General features: G+C 36.4%; 1 protein-coding gene across 1 annotated transcript in view; it reads left to right on the top strand.

Annotated features, from left to right (window-relative positions):
- Positions 1 to 21,971, top strand: part of RIMS2 (regulating synaptic membrane exocytosis 2) — a 209,326-nt gene that overhangs the window by 141,255 nt on the left and 46,100 nt on the right. Inside the window, exon 18 of the mRNA XM_063299583.1 lies at positions 6,813 to 6,913. Coding sequence (XP_063155653.1) covers positions 6,813 to 6,913 — 101 coding nt within the window. The remainder of the gene's footprint in view (positions 1 to 6,812; positions 6,914 to 21,971) is intronic.

The following is a 21,971-nucleotide window of genomic DNA, read 5'->3' on the forward strand; positions in this document are numbered from 1 at the left end:
GGCCTCAAAACCCTTCCAAAGCATTACGAGAATGGCACATACTATTTGGAGAATGGTGTGAGTGGCCTCAGGAAGAAGGCCTAGCACGGCCAGCAGCTGCCTCTAGGGCCAGGCTGGGCATACCTTGTCAGCAGAGGGAGGAAGACGATGAAGGTCAGCTGGGTGTGGCAGGGCCTGAAGAGCGCAGGGCAGCAGGGTCATCTGGGGCTTTGCACTGTGGCGCTGGGATGTCTGGCTGTGATTATTTTTTGAGGCGGCACTCTTTGGCAGCAGTGACATTGTGGCTGAAGTAGAGGCCCATGGGTGGTAGTGGCTGGCTGAGACTTCTGAAGGCCCTGGGCCTCTACTTCAGCCCCAGTGCTACCATCGAGGAGTGCCACTGTACAGGGCAGCCATGAGGGCAGAGATGGGGGGAGAAAGGTGGGGGGGAGAGTTGAAGAGGAGGTAGTCCCTTTCCTTTCCTTACCTTACCGAGGCTCATGGCTGGGAAGGACAAAGCCAGGAATGGCTTGAATTAGGGTGGGTCCTCCTTTACAACTGATGGGACTCCATTAACAACACCAACGGGGACTGCTGGCATTGCTGTTGCTAAGTGATGTGCTCGTGTGACGTTGTGCTTTACGACTGTATTGCTTAGCAATGGAAATTCTGGTCCCACTTACTGTCATAACACAAGGACTACCTGTAAATAATTTAAATAAATAAACACTATTACAAATTCTGCAAATCCTGCAAAACTCCTCCTCCATAATTTTCAAGTCTACCATTTTTTTCTGGTCTCATTTGATTTATATTGTATTGGTGTGGAGCTGGACACTGTGACTTGATTATAGTTCTACCTGGTCTTAGGTTCTTTCCTTCCAGTCTTTAGCTTTAACTCTCACACTTTGAAGATCACTTTTTCTTAGCTAAACCTACCTCACAGGGTTCTTACTCTGTGGATAAAATGAAAGGAAATTCCATGAAAGCTGTCTTGAGGTTTTGGAGGAAAGTTAGGATAGAAATCTAACAACCAAAAAATCAAACACTATAGCTTGACTTCTCCATATTGATCTGTTACTGTTAAGTGTAAAAGTAAAGGTTTCCCTTGACATTAAGTCCAGTCGTGTCTGACTCTAGGGGGCGGTGCTCATCTCCATTTCAAAGCCGAAGAGCCGGCATTTGTCCGTAGACACTTCCGTGGTCATGTGGCCGGCATGACTAAACGGAACGCCGTTACCTGCCCGCCGAAGTGGTACCTATTAATCTACTCACATTTGCATGCTTTTGAACTGCTAGGTTGGCAGGAGCTGGGACTACCAATGGTAGCTCACCCCATCACACGGATTCGAACCGCCAACCTTCCGATCGGCAAGCTCAGCAGCTCAGCGGTTTAACCCGCAGCACCACCGTGTCCCTTAAGCTACTGTAGTTACTATAAAATTTGATTTTTTTGAAAAATACATCTTTTTTCCTTTGAATGGGTAGTATTACTTTGTGTTGGTGTATTTCTGAAAAGAGATCTATAATTAACAATAGCTTATACATATCTCTTTGAATAGATACTTTTAGATACCAATGTTGTTTCTCATCCAGTGTTCAATAGTTGTTGTAATGACTAGAAGTAGCTGTGAATCTCTTTATTAGGCAGCATTTTTTTGTTAGATTAATTGGACATGTACGTATAATGAAACAAAAATCACAATGAGTGTGGAAGCATAGAAACTTAATAAATAAAATTCTTCATTTATAGCTGTAAGTGTATTAGTCCTAATATATGGATCATCAGCCTTAGACTTAAAAGGGCCTTAATATTTTCCTAAGGATTGATTACATTCTTGCATTCTCATAAAATGAATTAAAATTATATACTTGTATTCATAGAGAAACTGATGGACATGAAAGGATTTCTTTGACCCATATAATTTTTTAACTTGAATTAATTCCTCTTCCTTAATTTGGCACTATAGCAGTATCATGCAGAAAGTAACTACCTCAGCCTGTCAGGAATATGTGCCATTGATCTGGAGACTTTTTTATTAGTCAGGATGGGTGAGCCCCTTATTTAAATTATAGAGCAGCATGAAACCATCATTTGATTTTCCACTGAATTAGGGTAGGTATGTTGATGTCCAATATTTTACATCTCTTCTAGTGTTGCTTGCATCCTATATAAATTCAGCATGTCCTCCAAAAATCCGTCTGTCACATGGGATTCTGGTCAGATGCTACCTTACTGGAACATAGTAGGGGTTCATTTATAGCTATTTACTACTAAAACTCTCATGTCTGTTTGTTTGCAACCTTCAATTGGGCAAATCAGTGCATCATAGGGCAACAATTTTTGAACCAAGGTACCTCAAATGGGCTAACTTACAGAATGCTGGGATCCATTACTCCTGGGGGAATGAAATTTGGGAAAGTTGTGGCCACTTCAGTGCCACTGTGCTGCTGCTGCTTCAGCACCACTGTGCTGCCGTGGTCAGCTGCAGTCACATAATCGTCCTTTCCAACACTCCCTGACAGCTTTTCACAAATCAGTGGGGAAACTGCCAGGAAGTCTAAACTCTATTGGAGCCAGCAGGAAGTTGTAACTCCAAGGCCAGCAGGCAGGTATTTGGCTGCTGCCAGGTGAGGGAGGGAGTGAGGGGTGTGTGCAAGCGGTGTGGAAGGAAGGAACTGGGAGGGAGGGAGGGAGGGAGGAAGGAAGGTTTCCAACACTCCCTGCCAGCTTCCCACAAGGAAAGTCAATGGGGAAGCTGGCATGAAGTTGGAAGTCACTTCCGCTCCCATTTTTTTTTTTTTTTTGTGCCTGCCCGTGGTAATTCTTTTTCTCTGTTTAGTTAAGGAAATATCATGACCTCAAGTTAGCGTCAACTCTTAAGAGACTGTATAGATAGATTTTTTCTATGATGAACAGTCCCTAACATGGTCTTTCAGGTCTTCCGACAGTGCACTCACCACCACTGTAACTGCGTCCATCCACCCTGCTGCTGGTTGTGCTCTTCTTCTCTTTCCTGCTACCTTTCCCAGCGTTAGAGCCTTCTACAGAGAGCTAGGACTTCATGTAATATATCCAAAGTAGGATAATTTGGGCCTGCTCATTTGTATCTCTAGTGAAAACTTTGGGTTGATTTGTTTGATGATCCATTTGTTTGTTTTCTTGGCTGTCCACGCTATTCTCAGGACTCTTCTCCAACACCAAAGTTCAAAAATGTCACTACTCTTCCTATCCTGTTTCTTCCACAGCCACACCCATATATATATGTATTCAAAGCGTTTTACTCAAGCTTGTGCTGTGCTTCCCCAACTAATTACTGCAGTATCACTGCTGGCTAGGCAGTTGTACTTAACCAGTAATCTACTCTTTTTGCATAGCATTTTGTTAAGTCTTCCAATGTACTGTCTTTCTTAGTATTCACCTAGCAAGTTACTAACAAGCCAATATTTAGCACTCAAAGCAAACCTTTGTTACAAAGGAGTTGTTTGCTCAGCCATGGAGAACATTTTTGGGTCTTCTGTGTTTTGTGTATTGTAAAGATTATGCAAAAAATAAACTATCATGTGTACTTTACATTCATCTGTCAAAGGAAAAAGTATTCTCGTTGTACATGACATCTTCTGTATTTGCTTTTTGTGTAATCAGTGTTAATGATTTTAGAAGCGAAGAAATATTTAGCACTTTCCTCTGATAATTTTGCACTGAAGGCCAGCAATCTTTGTCAATTATGTAGATACAATCATAAAAGAAAAATATTACTTTGACTGACAAGGTAAAGAAAAATATTTAGTAAATTTAAATCAATTTTTAAATACATAATTTCTGTTTTTTATAATTTCCTCTTCCCTATCTTCCACCACTCATTTTTACATTTCAGTACCCAAGAATGGGGCCAAAAATAATTTATTGAATGTTTCCTTATTTCTATTGTAGATGTTACAGCTTGTAGCGTGTACATGGACTATATGCCGTGTATGGAAAATTATATTTGTAGCATGTGGATGGTGAAAGGTCCCCTGTGCAAGCACCGAGTCATGTCTGACCCTTTGGGGGGATGCTGCTTTCACGACGTTTTCTTGGCAGACTACAGCGGGGTGGTTTGCCATTGCCTTCCCCAGTCGTCACCTTCCCCAGCAAGCTGGGTACTCATGTTACCGACCTCGGAAGGATGGAAGGCTGAGATAGCCTTCCTATATTTCTGTGGATTCTAAAGCAACTGCTAGTTGCAGGCTCTAATCATCACACCTAAAGGACCCCCACTCTACTTACTCACTCAGAAACATCAGTAGGTGTCTTGGGAATCTGCTGACTTCCCTGTATAAACACATCAGACCTCAAAACTTCTTCCCATCAAAATAAAATTAAATATTTTTCTTTCTTTGAAATTCTTTGAAATGCCAAAGTATGTCAAATATTATTTATTTTGATCATTACAACGACATAAGTAATAATGTAATATCAGTTATCTTTATGTTTTTGAAATGTGATGAAAATGATGTCTGCTATCTGGTGGGTCATTGGTTTTAAGATTAAATCACTGTCTTAAGAAACTGAGACATCAGCGGCCCATATTTGAAGAAATCCATGAAGCATGCCCATATGCCAGCAGTTCCCATACAGTGTAATTGGGATCCTTGTAATTTTGAAAAGATGATGGTGGCACATTTGTGAAGCAGAGACAGAGAATAAATCCAGCACTTGTACAAGGTCACAGGTTTTATTTATTTATTTTCATTCTGGTTTGGTTTGTTTTATTTATTTTTACAGCATTTAGATATTACAGATACCAACAACAATATGTGGAGTTACATATAGAGTCCCCATTTGCTGATGATACCAGTTAATTAGGGTAATTGAAAAAAAAAGATACAGTAAACTCTGCCAAAATAATGTCCCTAGATTGTAAGAGTCGATTTAAAATGGCAAATATGATTCAGTGTAAGCAAGTTCCTAATGATATGCATTGAGGGGCATGGGGAGGAGGGAATCAAGTGACTTAATTTATATAAAACAATAATAATTAATCTCTAAAGATTAAGAAAGTTATCACTTGATGCACTGAAATAGTCAAAAGTTTATGTGATAATAAATGGATTAGTAATCAAGGCACTAAGTGTTGTAGTTGGTTTTGGTTCAGTTGCCCCTCTAGAAATGATTGTTCTATAAGCTCTGATAAATTTGAATTAGTGATGATGCACAAGAAAGCTAATCTTCAGGTTCTGGTAGAGTTTAATGAAATAATGTCTTAATTTATGATTGCTGTAAAATAGGAAAGTTCAATTTGGTGGTTATTAAAGAATTAAAATTGCTAATATTGTAATGCCTTTTTACAAATCTAATATGATCAAATTTAGAATATAGTATACCTAAAAAAGCGTATTGTATAGGTAGAAAAGGTAAAGAGAAGGGCAGCCAAGGTAATAATTGGGCTAGAGCAAGAACTGGGTAAATCATCTTTTTAGTGGTTTAGAAATAGATTCCTAAGTCATTTTGAAAAAATGGCCTCATCTCTTTGTTCTCTCTTGCTTTGCACAGACCTCAGTTTTGATATTGTTTCCACAGTTCACAAATCATGCTGCTGTTTCATTGCTCCATGTTACCACAGAGTAGAAGTCATAGCAGCAAATACTCTGTAGTGTTTTCTCTTTAGTCTAAACTAGTACTATATATGTTCATTGAATATGGCTAAAATAGCTATTCATTTTGCTGGCATATTTTATTAGCATTGCCATATAAAGTTTAGCTTCTACCTGCTCTTGTTTGAGATTTGATCCCAAATATTATTTCTTAGCCAAAGGAAAAAAACCTAAAAAATAATTTTTAGTTGCCCAGAGTCGTCGTGCACAAGATGGGTGGCAGAGAAATTTAATTAAGAAATAAAATAAATAAACAAATAAATTTTCTGTTGAGAGAAAGAGGATTGTCCTTAAAGTAATATTTGTCCTTTAAGTAAATCTTAAAAATTAAAGTCAACATATTTTTCAAGATATGCAAATAATTCATGTAGCATTCATGATATACTACCATGTTCCAAATCAGGAACTGGCAAACATTTCAGATATTGGACACCAAAAATGAAAAATGAAAGTGTATATTATATAAAAAAATGAAATCTCAAAAAATAACCAAATTTCCCAGCATTTCAGCAGTTTACCTTCAGAGCTCATACTAGTCACATGAGAACTGGCAAGTTTCATGAGATTTGATATCTCATGAAATTTGGGGAATATAATACCTTTTTAAAAAAAAATTTAATTTGGGAATTCTGCAGATACCGTCTAGCTCTGTTAAGAGCTCTAGTTACCTCTGGGAGTCATGCCATCAGATCCTGAACTAAATGGTCACTGTTTCTCTTAGGAAATTGGATCACTGGTCCAATGGATGAATAAGCATGCATTTAAAATGACAGAAATACCAGTTCATGTTACAGTTTAAGCTAGTCAGGCCTACATTACTGTTACATGATTTTTAAAACGATATAGATGAATAGTAGATAATACATGTTACTCATTTCAAACTCGTCGGTTTTCATGTGTCACTGTTTTTGTAAAAAGACATTGATTTTCACCCCTATTTGCTATTTATGTACAATCCTAACCTTATATTAAAACATTATAACTTACATGGTTGAAATTAAACCATTCATAACGGTATTTTTCCTACTTCTGTGTATTTATTTTTGCCAATGAAGTTGTCTTATTTGTCTCAGACAAAATAATACAGATTTAACTCTTATGTTATATTTTAATAAATCTTAAATGTTCTTCATCTTGGTTAAACTGCTGAAACTGGTTTGGAATTACACATTATGGTTTTATTTTGAAATTGACAGGTACTCTGGATATTGAAGAGAGAAATCGCCAAATGAAAATGAACAAGTACAAACATGTAGCAGGATCAGATTCCAGGCTGGAGCAAGATTATCATTCCAAGGCAAGGGCATTTTGTTTTGAAAAACAGCAGAATATGTAATTGTCTAACTTGATGAGGCAGTAGTAAGATACTAGTAATTGGTTCATGGGTAGCATATTTAATTAAGAATGCAATGCTGTTAGGCATGTTTACTTGGAATAAATTGGACTACAAGAACGCTTTTCAGCTCCTACCTTTTCCCTTACCTGAGCTTCCAGAAAAGCCCCTACAGAGGTCAGAGGCTTCAAGGGTATCAAGAGGGTGATGCCAGGAGGCCTAAGGTTTTGTTGTCTGACAGAAACATCACTTTTGCTCTAGGCACTCAAACAGTGCTTCCTGCAAAAAGTATAAAAGGCAAGGCAGTCTATAGCAACAGTATTTACTCCCATATCAATGTGTATAGCTACAACTAGAAGATTCTGGATAATTTTCAAATCTATAATTGTGGCAAATTCACTGTAATTCTATGTAAATAAGAACTAGTGTGCTAAGAATAGAAATTACCAGAAATGTTAAGCAACTGTCCATTTTAAAAGTAATAAATGGCAAATTAATTTTGTGGTGGAGTGCAGTAATAGGCCATGAGTTTAGTAACCCATAAATAATGATTAAATAAATATCTGAAGTTAATATTGACCCTATACCTTACCTTTGTGTATAGAAATATCATAGAGCCTTCTTTTTGTAATTCATACATTGAGGGCTTAAAGATTCAGTCCTATATGTAATACATAGGAATATACTGTTATGGATGTGAGCAGATGATTAATATCTGGCACATAACTGTGAGGTGTGTTTCAGTTGCTCCAATGCATATGGATTTACTTTGGCATCCAGTAAGATAAATACAGATGAGTTCAATTCTTCAGCTCCTTGGAAGAACTACATCTTTTCCAGGAAATGCATAGCTGCCCTGGGCAACTGCCACACAATCCTAGGAAAAGGCATGCCTTCTTGACCAACTTGCAGATAGCTGCTACATTTATGCCCCATACACTCTGCAGCACCTTTCTGGAACTGAATCCAAAGCTCTGTACATCCCTAATAGATAGTTTTTGTTAAATTCTGTATAGGATGATTAGCTGATAGTATTATCCTCACTGTTGGAACACAAAACCTAATCCTCAATAAATAAACATTAGTCAAACTGTATTATACTATGTCTTGTTTTATTCATCTAATTTGATAAAAAGACTGATATACTATTAGTAAATTAGTATGCTATTTGGCTGTTCAGCATATGGTAATTATGAGCAGATGTTTTTCCTTATATTCATTATAATCTTAGAAATATTGCTAAGAATGATTTGTAGCTGGCATTGTATGTATATTGTTTGCTTAAAAGGATTACATACATTGTCGTGAAACAAAATTATTATATTAAGTATGATTACTAGCATAGATAAGATGGTAGGCTTTTGTTTTTGAGATTACAATATGTTTCCACTAAGAGGGTTGCCAAGAGTCTTCAGAGGGTCTTTTCAGGGAATAATGGTGCTGCTGCCAACAGGAAGGAGTTGATAACCAGAAGGCCATGTTTTTAGCCTTCTTTTAAGATGGCCAGTGGACTTCCACAAGACGCTCTTTTTGTTGAGCCAAGGTTCTTGTCTCCTTAAGTATTTAACCCTTCTAAATGAAATTAATATTATCAAAATGAAAAGTAGTTTGTCTAGGATTCCAGTTCTGTACTTGGCTATGTAGGACATTTTGGGTGATTAAACATTTGAGCATTGACTGATTCACTAATTACATTACATACGCATGAAAATAACAAAGCTTCAATACAGTATCTGATATTCTGCTCTTTGTGCACATTCATGTACATATCTCTTTTAAAGCTTAACCCTCTGACATTATGAAAGTGTCTTAATTCACAATTTGCATAAGCATAAATGGAAACAAAATATTCATCTTTCTCAGATATACATACTTTACAAAGTAGTAGTAATTAACTTTTAGCAATAGATGAGGCTAATTCCACTTCTATCACTTTGACCAAAGGTCATATCGTAGATGACTGCTACAAACTGTGAGGATGAAAAAATGAAAAGATCATGTCATAAATCCCAGCCTTTCATACTTGCATCCTGATATCCCAACATATTTTTCATTGTATCCCTCCCCCCCAGATATCATTTATCAGAAATTCCAAGTTCTGCTACAGCCTATGGCACTGCTAGACATTTGGCCATCTTTAATATTATGATTGAATACATGTGAAGCTGATACACTGATCAAACATATGTAGAATGAATCAATACTGATCTGACATTTATGGACTGAATTGTTATCCCAACCTATTGGATACATTGTTTAGACTGATACGACTAAGCCTAAACCTGTTTCTCCTGTAAGTAGTCAGATATTTATGAGCACATTTAAAACCAAATTGTGGATATTTAATCAGTTAAATCAATTGATTTAAATTAATCAAACTTTGCAGGCATAATGAGAGGTTAATGGTTCCACTGGATTAATATTAAGGATGTTAAGATCTGTACTTGTACTGTAATTGAAGTAAGGATTTTACATGAAGTAATATTTCAGGATTACATTTATTTTAGCAAGAGCAAAAGCTGGTGGCTGGTTTATTCCTAAAACTGCAATTTTATAGACATTCATGTGAAAGTAAAAGAATAGAGTGGGATATACATCTGAGCAAAAAAATAGATTTCTACCATAAAAATTGCCAAATCTGCATGCAGACTCTCCCACTGATTTCTGAGAGTTACGGCTCAATGCATTTCTACTCACACAGGAGCACCGAATTAAATGAATAGAAATGCCCTTTTCAAAAAAATAGTAAATTGCAGCTCTCATCTGTACAGGAATGCTGAATTGGAATAGGTAAATGTAAAATCATATTTGAGTCATGCACAACTCCTGGTGACTGCATGGACACATCCATGTAGTTTTCTTGGCAATAATACAAAATGACTTACCTTTACCTTCTTCCAGGATGTGTTTTTTAGTTTCCAGCCTTGGAGTTTCCAAGTCATCTGCTGTCCAAGTTCTAACCAGGTTTCATGAATTGGAGTACAGCTGAGCAATATATATATAGTAAAAGCTCCTTAACAGGCACAGATTGTGGTTTAAGGCATGGAAGATTCCATATGTTACTTGATAATTGGTCATTACAGTTTTTTACAACAGGGTTAGTGCTCTATTTGTAAAGTATTTTCTTATCTTTCTTTTCTATGGACAATGGAAATAAATGTTTCATAAAATAAAAAGCAGAAAAGTGAGATTTTTTTTAAGTGAAATGGATTTCCACTTGGTGTAAATAGAATTAGCTAATATCCTAAAATTGTTGTAAGCAGAATTTTAGGCTAAACTGGCTGATAAAAATTAGTTTGGGGAAAATTATTTATTACAGATATAAAAGTTATTGACCAAGGGAAAAGGGATTACAAAACAGGCATTCACTTAAGGCTTCTGTTCAGAGAGATTTGTAGCTATATAGGAAGAAATTCAACTATAGCGTAGTTATGGTCTATGTTTATGGTCTATGCTCTTTATTCAGCATCTTAATTCTCATTTGCTGGATGAATTAGAATAAAGTGGCATTAAAATGCATTTTACTGAAGGTCACTATAGTTTTGCAAAAATTTTATTTGGGTTAGGAAATCTGATAAGGATTCCCTCCATACAAGTCATTAATACAAATGTTGAAGAGTACAGGATTGAACCTTGTAGTACTCAATTGATGGTGGGTGTTTGGAATTTTCTTACTTGTATATTTCCCCAACATGTTGGTATTTCTGTATCAGTTATGTATTCCTATGTTTTTAATTTTGTACATGACCTTGAATCTATTTTGATTCAGCAACCTTATAAATGTAATAAATTATTAAATTGTTATTATCCCATTTGCTACTTTCCTTTGGTTTGAAGAGGAGTCACTGATGGGTATGATTTTTGAGCCAACTATACAGTATATCAACTTAATTGTCAGGCCATCCTGTCCATGATTTAACTATCTTGCTAACCAGAATGTTATGGAACATTTTGTAAATTTTTTGGTGAAATTGAGAAATATTGTGTCTCCAGAATTTTATTTTTTTGAAGATAGTCACAACTGTTCCTGGTCACATGACATTTTATCAGTTCTTCAGGATTTCTCAAAGATAATACATAAAGATTCAGCTAACATGTTCTCCAGCATAAGTATTTCATAGTAGATACAAATTGCAGCTGTCTTTTCAGTGCTGTCATAAAAATCTAGAGAGAGATGATAGAGAGTCAGCTGTCAGCCTTCCAAGGTAGACCAAACTTGGAAACCAAAAACATGCAAGCTGATGCTACTTTTATTATAATGTCATAATAATAGAATCTTGCAAGTCTGAATGCACTTTCCCACTCCCTCCCTTTATCTTCATGGGAACTAGGTAGAATCGTGTCTGAGACACTTTGTCAAATTACATTTCTACCCTGGACTTATCTGACCATTTTCTTGGTTGCAGCTCTTCTTCCTATTCCTCATGGTCATTTCTTCTGCCTATTATATCAACAGAGAAATTGCCAAAGAATGTGTTATTAACGACAACTAATATTTTTTCAAGAAACTAGAATGCAGATAGGATACCTGATCAGAAAAGGTTGAATGAAATTTTGAATATACTAGAAGATTTAAGTAATTTAGATTTCTTAGAGACAGATATAGAGATACAAACCATTTTAATAGAGGTTGGAGAAAAATTATGTATTTCTAGAATATTTTTATCAGTATATGTCATTACTAAGCTAAATATACTCTGTGTTCTGAAAAATATGATTTAGAATTTAGAATTTCTGTGTAACACAAGTCGTAATAATGGTAATTTATTCTATTTCTTTACCCTTCAGAAATAGGAGATAGGATATGAACAAATCTATTTAGATATCCTTTTGCTCTGCAGATCTGGAATTTTACTTACCAACTTCTATGAAAACAGCAAAAGTGATTAATAAAGCACAAAACTCGAAGTCAGCAAAACATGACTTGCTGGTAAACAAGGACTGGGAAGTTCTTCTGTACTTACAAACTTTACTTGCTCATGCCAGCTGTGGCTGGAGGTAGGAAAGCAGCTTTCCTGGATTTTTAGCCTAAATAGATTTATTTTCTTGAAATAAGGAGTTGGAGGATGAATTATGCCAGCTGCAGCCTGGGGTATTTCAGAGACCTTGTTAAAGCCTTTTCCTAGGGAATAGAATGCTATTTATCCAGGAGATCCAAAGCTGCCTCCACATTTTTTTTCACAGAGTAGTTGAGGCTCCAACAACAGATGCTGGAATGCTAGAATTTCACTGTAAGTATCTTTTCAAGGTACACATTTACAAAACTATAGTATTGTAAACATATTTTACATAGTTTATTTCAGTGCTTTGCTGCAATACTTACATTATCATATTTCCCAAATTTATGAGATAAATCAAACATTTTATCCCAGTAGCTTTCTTGTTTGACAATTAGTGATAAGATGCTTATATAAATTCATCTAAATTTCAGACCTGAAAAACATACTTTGAACTTGAAAAAAAAAGTACTTTCTTTGTTTCACTAAGTTTGTACAATATTTTGGAAATTTTCAGGCTCAGGTTTGAAGAAATACAACAAACAGATATGTTTCTGTATAGACTATATTTTTTGTGAAAAGAAATTTGTTTATGCCAGTGTGATATGCAAATATAACAACAAATACCAGAAGTCAACAAAAAAATATGGCTTGACATATGCACAATGTGGTATACAGAGGTATACCTGCACATGTTCTTTTTAATTTTGTAGCTATTCACTGAGCGTTACCAAGGATATATATCTAAGGATTCTTTCTCTATGTTTAAGAGATATTATTTACCTCCAGCTGCATTGGTGGTAGCTCCAGCAAAGACACTTTCTCCATTACTTCAGAAAGATACCATAAATATAAAATTTATTCATTATGCTTCTATTAAAGAAGGAGCAATAACTTCTGACAGCAGATTTTGGATGTCATGAAAAGTGGGGGAAATGTTTAGTTATTTAATGTATTGCTTTATTATATTGTAAGGTATGAATAGAAGTGCTTATGGGATCTTCTGTTTTAGGTGTTGAAATAAATTAATTGGTTCCATAGTATGTGATATAAACAGGTAGCAGTGTCATTTGCTGATTGGCCTCAGTCAGCAAAATGTCTTGGGCCAGCCTGAATTCTACTTTTTTTAGCCATAGAACATTCTGCAAATTTGGGTAAGATTGCTGGGAAGAATGAAATACTAGACTACATAGCATAATGAATCTCAAGGCTGATCTTATCTGAAGCACTTTTTAGAAATATATACAGAAAATCTGATCATTCAAATTAAGCTTCCAAAGAATGCTTCTCTTTATATTAGTTTTCCCATAGTGAAACTCAGTTACTGAAGAGGGATAATGGGTATCATGTCGTTAAACGCTTTAATGTTGTGATTATTGCCTGGCCATCTACATCTAATATAATATAATACAAAATCCTTAATATAAAAGGAAGCTATTATAGATGCTGGAGGTTAGATGTGATATATTTGAACTAGAAATCCATAGTGACAAGCAACTGAAGCTTTTCAACAACTATCAGGATTCTAAGTTGAACATATCTAATATAATTATTGAAATATAAATTAGTTTAAAAATGGGGGTAGGGGTTATTAGATATAAGCATGCTAGCAGAGGCAGTAGTAGCAACTATAAAAAGACCTCAGTTATGTTTAAATTAATACTAAAATACTAAAGTAACTTCTGATCAATAGCAGTATAACAGAACTTTCATCCAGCAGCTGGGCCTATACGGTGAAAGGATAGAGGCTCTTGTCCCCAAACCCCATTAGGTCTACACCCCCTGGCCTGCCTCCTGCTCTAGTGTAGCTGCCTATCTTAATCCTAGTCTCTGTGTGAGAGAGAGGCCTGCTACAATCTGTATTGCCTGTGTGGCAAAGGAAAAGTGGGAAAATTGGAATATTTTCTATAACGCAAGTTTCTAACCCTGTAGTGTAAAGTTGTATGACTACAGGTTTAAGCCGTTCCTTTCCCCTTCAGGCAATAAATCAATCTTGCAAGAGATAAACAAAATTAAACTTTATTTTTAAAAAAATCAGAAGATTAGATATATGAAGCCCTGTTTATAAAAATACATGCAGTGTTCTTGGAAGACCACAAGATGGTGCTGTTCCACGTGAATCAATGATTTTGGGAGATACTGTGGACCAGCCTTTCTCAACCTTTTGACCCTGGAGGAACCCTTGAAATATTTTTCAGGCCTCAGGGAACCCCTGCACATTTAGGCTCAAATATAGGCCAGAAGTTACAAAATTATTATATTTGTTTCATGTGTATATATGCATTAATAGTGTTCTTAAACTAAAAATAAAAAATGAAACTTACCTCTTTAATGTGAAGTTGTTCAAGTTTGAAATATTTTTTTAAATAAATTGTGCTCTCCCAGGGAACCTCTAGTGACCTCTTGAGGAATCCTAGGGTTCCACGGAACCCTGGTTGAGAAACCCTGCTGTAGAACTTCAAAGTTCTTATAAGCTCCCAGAAACTTAACAAAGAAAAAAGTAAATCTTGAATTCAGCCTGAAATGCCCAACATGTGCAAGAGAAATAGAGAGAATAAGATTTCTAACACAGACAAAATAATTTAAACCTTAATACAAAATGTAACTGAACCAGTTATCTGTCCTGTAGAGATAACCTGAATCCTAAAGCAAAGTTTTCTGTTTTTTTCTTCCTGGGCCTGCTTGGGGTAATTCTAGTCTCTCAGATAAAGTACAGAAATATCTTGCTCCATGTCCCCAGAATTCTGCCTTTCCTTCCTAAAGGAAGCCCCCCCCCCCAGTATATAGGAAGGAAGGGAGGGATTGAAGCCATGCCTAAAATGTGTGGCATTTAGACTGGCAGATAAGCCATATTATTGTAAATGAGGGCTGACTATTACAACAGGCATAAAAAAATTAAATACTGCATCAGACTAGTGCAATCCTGAAATACTGAACTAGAAATCTGTGGAAAGTTAATCAGTAATAGAAAACATTCAATAGTACTGTCTTGCATGTTATTGCCTTACATGCAACCTTCATGACTACTTACCCTCTGTGAAGGTATTCTAATTCCCTGTAAAAGCCATTCAAGTTTTCTATCACTATATCATATACAATCAAATATCTCAATTTAAATAGCTTATGCATTAAAAAGAATTTCATTTTTCTCTCCATATAGGAACTTCCCCTATATTATTAGTAATTATAGTATTAGCAAGAATGACTTTATGTATTATATTTGCATAATTTTTCTTCCACTTTTGGCAAGAGTAGTAGGGCTACCCTTTGTTTATAATAACCTATGACACTGGCAATAAACTCATATAGTTCCACAATTTTTTTTGCAGCATTGTTCTTGCCAGTTCTTGCATTGTTCTTGCAATTACTATTCAGTAGACTTGTGCGACAGTCCAGATTACAGGTTCCAAATTTTCTTAGTTCGCGGCACCCTTATTGTCTCAGTAAATTTTTTACAGCACCCCAAGCTACCTCAAGCTAGCTGTCTAGTTCGTTCCCCCCCTCCATGCTTCTTGTGGAGGGGATGTTCTTCACAGACCTTCTCTAGATGATTGGGTGAGTGATTCTGTTCTGGCAAGGTGTTCCTGATATATCCTGGTGCTGCAATGTAAGTGGCTTATGCCTTATCCTTACCCTAAGGCTTCAGGGAAGGTGATAGACAGATGTCTCCTTTGAAAATCTCATAGTAAAAATTGTTGCTCAGTTGTTGACTTCATTTCACCAGGACTGTCTAACTCCTCTGAATTCTTGTAAGGTCATACTTGCATTATCAGTGATAATATCTAGCTACCTTGTCTTTTGTCAGCCTGTTTCTTACCTTCAATTTTTCCAAACTTTAGGTTATTCTCCATTGACTTTTTCCTTTACATTATGTATCAAAAATACTTAAGATTTGAAGGGGATTACTTCTTCACTTAGCGTAGATTTAACCTATGAAATTCATTTCCATAAGCTGTGGTGATGGTTACTAATTTGAATGGCTTTAAAAAGGAGATTAAAGAAATTCATGGAGAACAGGGCTTTCAGAGGATATTACTCTTGAAGATTCAGTATTACTTCCAAGTTGAGGGAAGCATGCCTCCCAATACTAATTGTAGTAGAACAGCCCTCTTCTGCTTATGAATATTCTAGAGGCATCTGGTTGGCCATTATGACAAAGAAAATGATGGACTACGATAGATCTTGCTCTGATCACAGGTCTATTATATTCTTACACCTTACCATAAAAATAGAACTTTTGAATTTTCTATAATATTTTTAAAGATATTTAAAGTGCAGGAATTTCCTTTACTTATCATATATGATACTCTTAATACTGGTCTTATTAAATAACATTACATTATTTTAAAATAATCAGACATCTAGAAGAGCAGTGCATTCAAATATTATTCATAGAAAAAAAACTCTTGAGTTTCAGAAACATGTTGGCATGCAGTATTGGAAACTGATGTTCGGTTGTTTGTAAATTCTATTGCATACTTTTCTGGATCATGTCAATGAAACATTAGTTTGTCAGTTATCACTCTTTAAAATAAAAAGCTAAGATGAAAGAATGAGTGAAAAAGAGGTTCACTGAGAAACAAGAATTGGCACTGTTGATGGAGCCCAAGTTTTGCAGAGGTACAACAATCTCTGAAAAAAATACAAATACCCAAAGAGTAAGTCCTTCACACAGCCTCGTGTGGTGCAGAGGGGTAGGTGGCAGCATTGCAACTGAAACTCACCCCATGACCCCATTTCAATCCCAGCGGAAACTGGATTCTCTCTCGGGTAGCCGGCTCAGGTCGACTCAGCCTTCCATCCTTCTGAGGTCGGTAAAATGAGTACCCAGCTTGCTGGGGAACGTGGTGACTGGGGAAGGCAATGGCAAACCACCCCGCTATAGTCTGCCAAGGAAACGTGAAAGCGGCGTCCCCCCAAAGGGTCAGACATGACTCAGTGCTTGCACAGGGGACAAGTCCCTTCACAGATAAATTCCACTGAGCATTGAGCAATGACTTAATTAGATGGGGAAGAAAAGAGAAATAGAGTTCAGTTCTCAGAAGGAATCCTTTTAGGTCTTTAAAGAAGACCTTTTAGGTCTTTGAGAAAAGCCATAGCAGCTTAAATTGGGCTAAGTAGTCATGTAAGCTTCTTTAGAATATAAATAATGTGATTCCACCTTGCTAGGTCAAAGTTCTGGCAAAAGCTACATTCTTCAAGAGCCGCGCATTCCAGATTGTCTTTTAGGGAGAAGCTCCACTTACATTACAGTGGTCCAAGTGAGAAGTTACTAAACTGTGAATCACTTATGGTCAGATTGCTCGTATCCAAAATACAATGCAGGCAAACTGACCAGAACTGGTAGAAGGTGCCTTGAACTATAGTGGGCACTTGGACCCCAAGAGACAGCTGGATCAAGGATCAGCCTAAAAACCATGGACCCTCCTGAACTAGAAAAGGTAGCAACTGGTGCACCACTGAATCTGGGGAATGGCCTGCGGGAGCCACAAATCCAGGAGAACTCTCAAAAAGCAAATCAAGGATAGTGTTACCCATCCAGAATTAAAGTTGGCCCATTTTGGAACTAGAAGATTTCTGAACAGCCTATGCCTCTATATTGCTGGGATTCATCCTAATCCTGTTCTGTGTCATCTAGTCTCTCATAGCCTGCAAGCACTAGGTCAGGACTTTAACTTCATCTCCTGTTCAGCCTGGGGTAGAGATATACAACTGAATATAATCAGCATACAACGGTTTCATGTAGATTCTAAAGAGAATGGGGGGGGGGGGAGAGGTGTGTCTTGAGGCACCTCTCCTCCAACACCATTTGGAACCATCCACTCAGGAAGGAGCACAATCTCTGTAGAACAGTGCCTCTGACTTCCATTCCTGACAAACAGCCCAAAAGGATACTTTGACCAATGGTATTGAGCATGCTGAAAGATACAAGCAAGACTAAAACAGATGCAGTCACCCATCTAGTCATGAAAAATAGTGACCAGTGCAGTTTCTGTCTCATATCCAAGTCTGAATCTCAACTGGAAATAATCTAGATAATCTGCTTCATTCATGGCCTTCTGTTACTGACATCCTACCACAGTCTCAACCACTTTTCTTACTGAAAGGAGACCAATTATCCATGTTGACTGGGTCAGTGGATGGTGTCTTGAGGAGGGAGCACACAACTGCCTCTTTTAAGGCTGGCACTATTGCCCCTCTTTAAAAGAGGCATTTGTTACCATTTAAATGCAGCTCTTTCTCTCTTCCCTGCAGGTCAAACCAATCAGGAGGGTCAAGAATCATGCCCACACATGATAGAGCTCCCCCCTTAGAGGACTGTGGTCACTTCCTCAGAGTTTACAGTTTTGAATGAATTCTAGAGGCCATCCTTATCATCTCAGATTCTAGAAGCCATTTCACTTGTTTTGGTGGAAGCAGAACCACATCATCATGAATCTCACATCCCTCACTCCCAAGCCGTACATTCATTGAAAAGAAGAATGGAGATTGAATGCTTAAGACCAAATATCTATACTGATTCGTGCAAATGGTAAACTACCAAGAATGAAAAACTTTAAAAATAGCTTCAGATTTCCCCCCCAAGCATTTAACATGTTATTATACAAAGTTATATACAAAGTTCAACAAATGCTTTGCTATGAAGCATAATGTTTGACTAATTGACAAATGGGTATCTCTAGGTCCATGGCAGAGGGTAGGCCCAAATCTTAGGCAACAGTTATAAATGGCAAACATTGTTCTGTTCTGTTCTGTTTTGTTCTGTTCTGTGTTCACTCAAATGACAAAAGCTTATCTGTTGGACATCATAGATTAACAAACAACATACTGTATAACTGATCTGGCTAGTAGCCAAAACCATATGTCCACATAGCATCCAGGTCTAACTGTTTAAGGTCTTGTTGGATGACATCCCATTCTAAAAAGGTCTCAGCGTTAGGTTGCTCTGTCATAATAATTTAAAATCTCCCACCCTAGGTTTGTGGCTCTCTTTTGATATTTTGCAGGTACATGGTAAATCACCTCAACCTATTGAATGCTGACTATTGACTGGATTAGTTTATTTACGTTTAGCTAAGAGAATGCCTCTTTCTGCAAGATTTGTACAACTTACTCAACTTGGGAGGTCTATCTCCAGTGTGGGGCTGGGCTTTTTCTATGGTGGCCATGAGGTACTAGAATTGCTATTCCCACTGGTCTTTAAGAAGGCTTTAAAAACATACCTTTTCTAGTTAGACTTTAACAATATTTAGTTCTGTATTTTTTTAAAAAATTAAATGTTTAAAAAATCTTGGGTAGTAATTAATATAATGCTAATACGGGATTTTTTTGTTTAATATGCTTGACTTTTATATACCACCCAAAGGTTTGGTAGTAGGTGATTTAAAAGTCAAACAATCTCCTTTTTTCTTTCCTTAAAATAGCTGCTGAAAGCAACTGATAAGTATTAAAACATAAACACAATACTAAATCATTAAAACACATCACTGCATTAATTATGAAACAGAAGGAGAAAAAAAGGAACAGCAGTTAATGATCCATAATTGATCTTAAGTAGCAACATAATCCAATGTTGGTTTTAAAGAGAATTTTCAGCTTCTGGTGGAATATAGGTAAAGAGGAAGCTGACCTTACTTATTGCCCTGTCGGGCACTGTCATTAATCATGCCTCGAATGGTACTATGGTATATTCAAGGGTTTTTAACAGCTGATTGATACAGTAGTGGCCCTCTAAGTATCTTGTCCTATATATATCTTTGAAAATAATAGCTTGCAATTTGAATTGTGCTTGCAGATGAACTGACAACCAGTGCAGTAGATAAAATAAAGATAACATGTGATACCTGAGTTGAAAATTTTGAATTGTTTTTAATTTAGCCTGAAATAAAATACATTATAGTAATTCCATTAAGATGTTGCGAATGTGTACAGGATTATGATCTGGTTGGATTCTACCAAGATGGGAAGTAATGATGTACATCAAAATAATGCAAAAGCAATTTAGCTTTAATTAACAGCTGATCATCTAATAACAATGTCCCAAGTAATTCTTTTTTAAGGGGAAATTTAACTTGAACAGGCTGATTTTTTTCCAGAGACTAATAGGCTATCTATCCAAAAATATCACTGTCTTGTCTGTGTTTACCTTTAGTTACTTTATTCACATCTAATTCCTTTGGGTCAGTTACTAACCTTACTGAGGTGGATCATTAAGAAGATGCATAGACCTTCACAATGCACTCTGAGGGATCAGTATTTTCCCCACCGCTGGCATCTGTGATAGTAGCATCTATCACATGGTTATTTAACTTTCCTATGGATGGGCTATGCTTAGCTGTCTTGCTTCATACAATACCTCTTCCTCTAATCAATAAGCTTGCTATTCTTATCTATGAAGAAGGAGAACAGGTTTCATTTTTCTAACAATCATCTGTCACAACATCTTCATGCTCAGTTGCACATGCTGTTGCACTTACATGTCTACTTTTTCTTCTATCATGTAGCGTACCACATTGGCTAGAGATGGAGCCTGATGTACAGATGTGAGCCCCCTTTGTGTGTGCATGGAAAATAGGGGCAATTTTAGTCTAGTTAAACAAATTTTATAAATGGAACCCTACTTAGGCAAAACACACACACATATATGTATATACTGTATGTATATATGTCATTATGTATGACATAAATTATCTGTTGAACAACTAATTTAGACAACTTCCCTTTCTATAGATGCTTAATCTCATTAAAATCAAACAAAGCTCTGACTTAAGCAGAAAATTGCAATACAGTGTGATTTTACTTACTAGAAGTGTTTTTTGTTTTCATGCAATAGTTGCTTATTGCAACAACAAAAAAAAGTATTCTGCCCAATCCCAAGACTTTGGGCAGCAGAACATGATTTTAACATAAAAGGCATTCCATCTGCGTCCATTACCACAATTAAAAACCAACTTTACAGTTAAATGTGTGGCAATACAGAAAGAGAGAATAAGAACCTTGTGGATGGTAAATGTGCTCTCTCTTGAGTATATTTGCAGCCATAGAAAGGCCAGTCACGGACATGATCTGTATAGCTGTGGTGATATTAAACAGTGATATGTATCCATTTGTATGTGTATATACATGTGTGTATATGTATTTGTTAAATAATCAATTTGTTAGCGTGTTATGGACTGCACTAATGTCCCCTTTTCTCTCACAAACGGCTTCCCTTCCTTTCTGTGACTGATTAAAAGTGTAGGTGCAAGGGCATATACTGTAAAGTTGCCTTGTACAGGTGGTAAATGTAGCCTGCTTCTAAAACTAAAAAACCATGAGATTTGTAGTAAGAAGCTGAACAAAAGAACGATCTCTGGCCTACCTTCTGAGGTGAAAGAGAGACTAACTTGCAAATGATGATCAATTTGTTGTTGGTATAAAATCAGTTCCAAATGAACTGGAAAACTGATTTTTCAATACACAGGTACCATAAGAATGGAGGTCTAAACACAATAAAGCCCCTCAATCAAAATGAATAACAGCAACAACAAAAAGGCAAAATAGTGTCTTTCAGAGCATTCGAAGTATAAAAATAAATGAGAAAGCAAATGGAAAAATTATTCCAGTATCAGGAAATCTGTATATTTGCTAGCTGTCATTGAACAGACTGTGCAATATTAATAAATGTTAGAATGAAGGTTCTGGTTCTCAGCAGTGTATGAAAATACAATGTTCTCAAGACAAAAGGTTCCATGACATAAATGATTCAGAAAAAAAGTTGTTTGTTTTTCAAGTTATTCCAAGAAAACCATGTGTAATGAAAGAAGAAACTGTGACTTGTTACTTGCTTATAATTATGTACATTTTCTAACCAAAAAGGCAAAATGTTACTAGTAGACTATTCCCTATACTTTCCTCATGCGTTTTCATTCAGAATCTATTGAGAAACCAAATTTTGCAAGGGAACAAATTTGTTCCATAAAGCAACTTGTATCTTCAGGAAGAAGGTGAATCAAATACATCATCTGTCTCCTCCCCCTGCCTTT

The sequence above is a fragment of the Candoia aspera genome, chromosome 3 (assembly GCF_035149785.1).
Source record: "Candoia aspera isolate rCanAsp1 chromosome 3, rCanAsp1.hap2, whole genome shotgun sequence".
Taxonomy (NCBI): Eukaryota; Metazoa; Chordata; class Lepidosauria; order Squamata; family Boidae; genus Candoia; species Candoia aspera.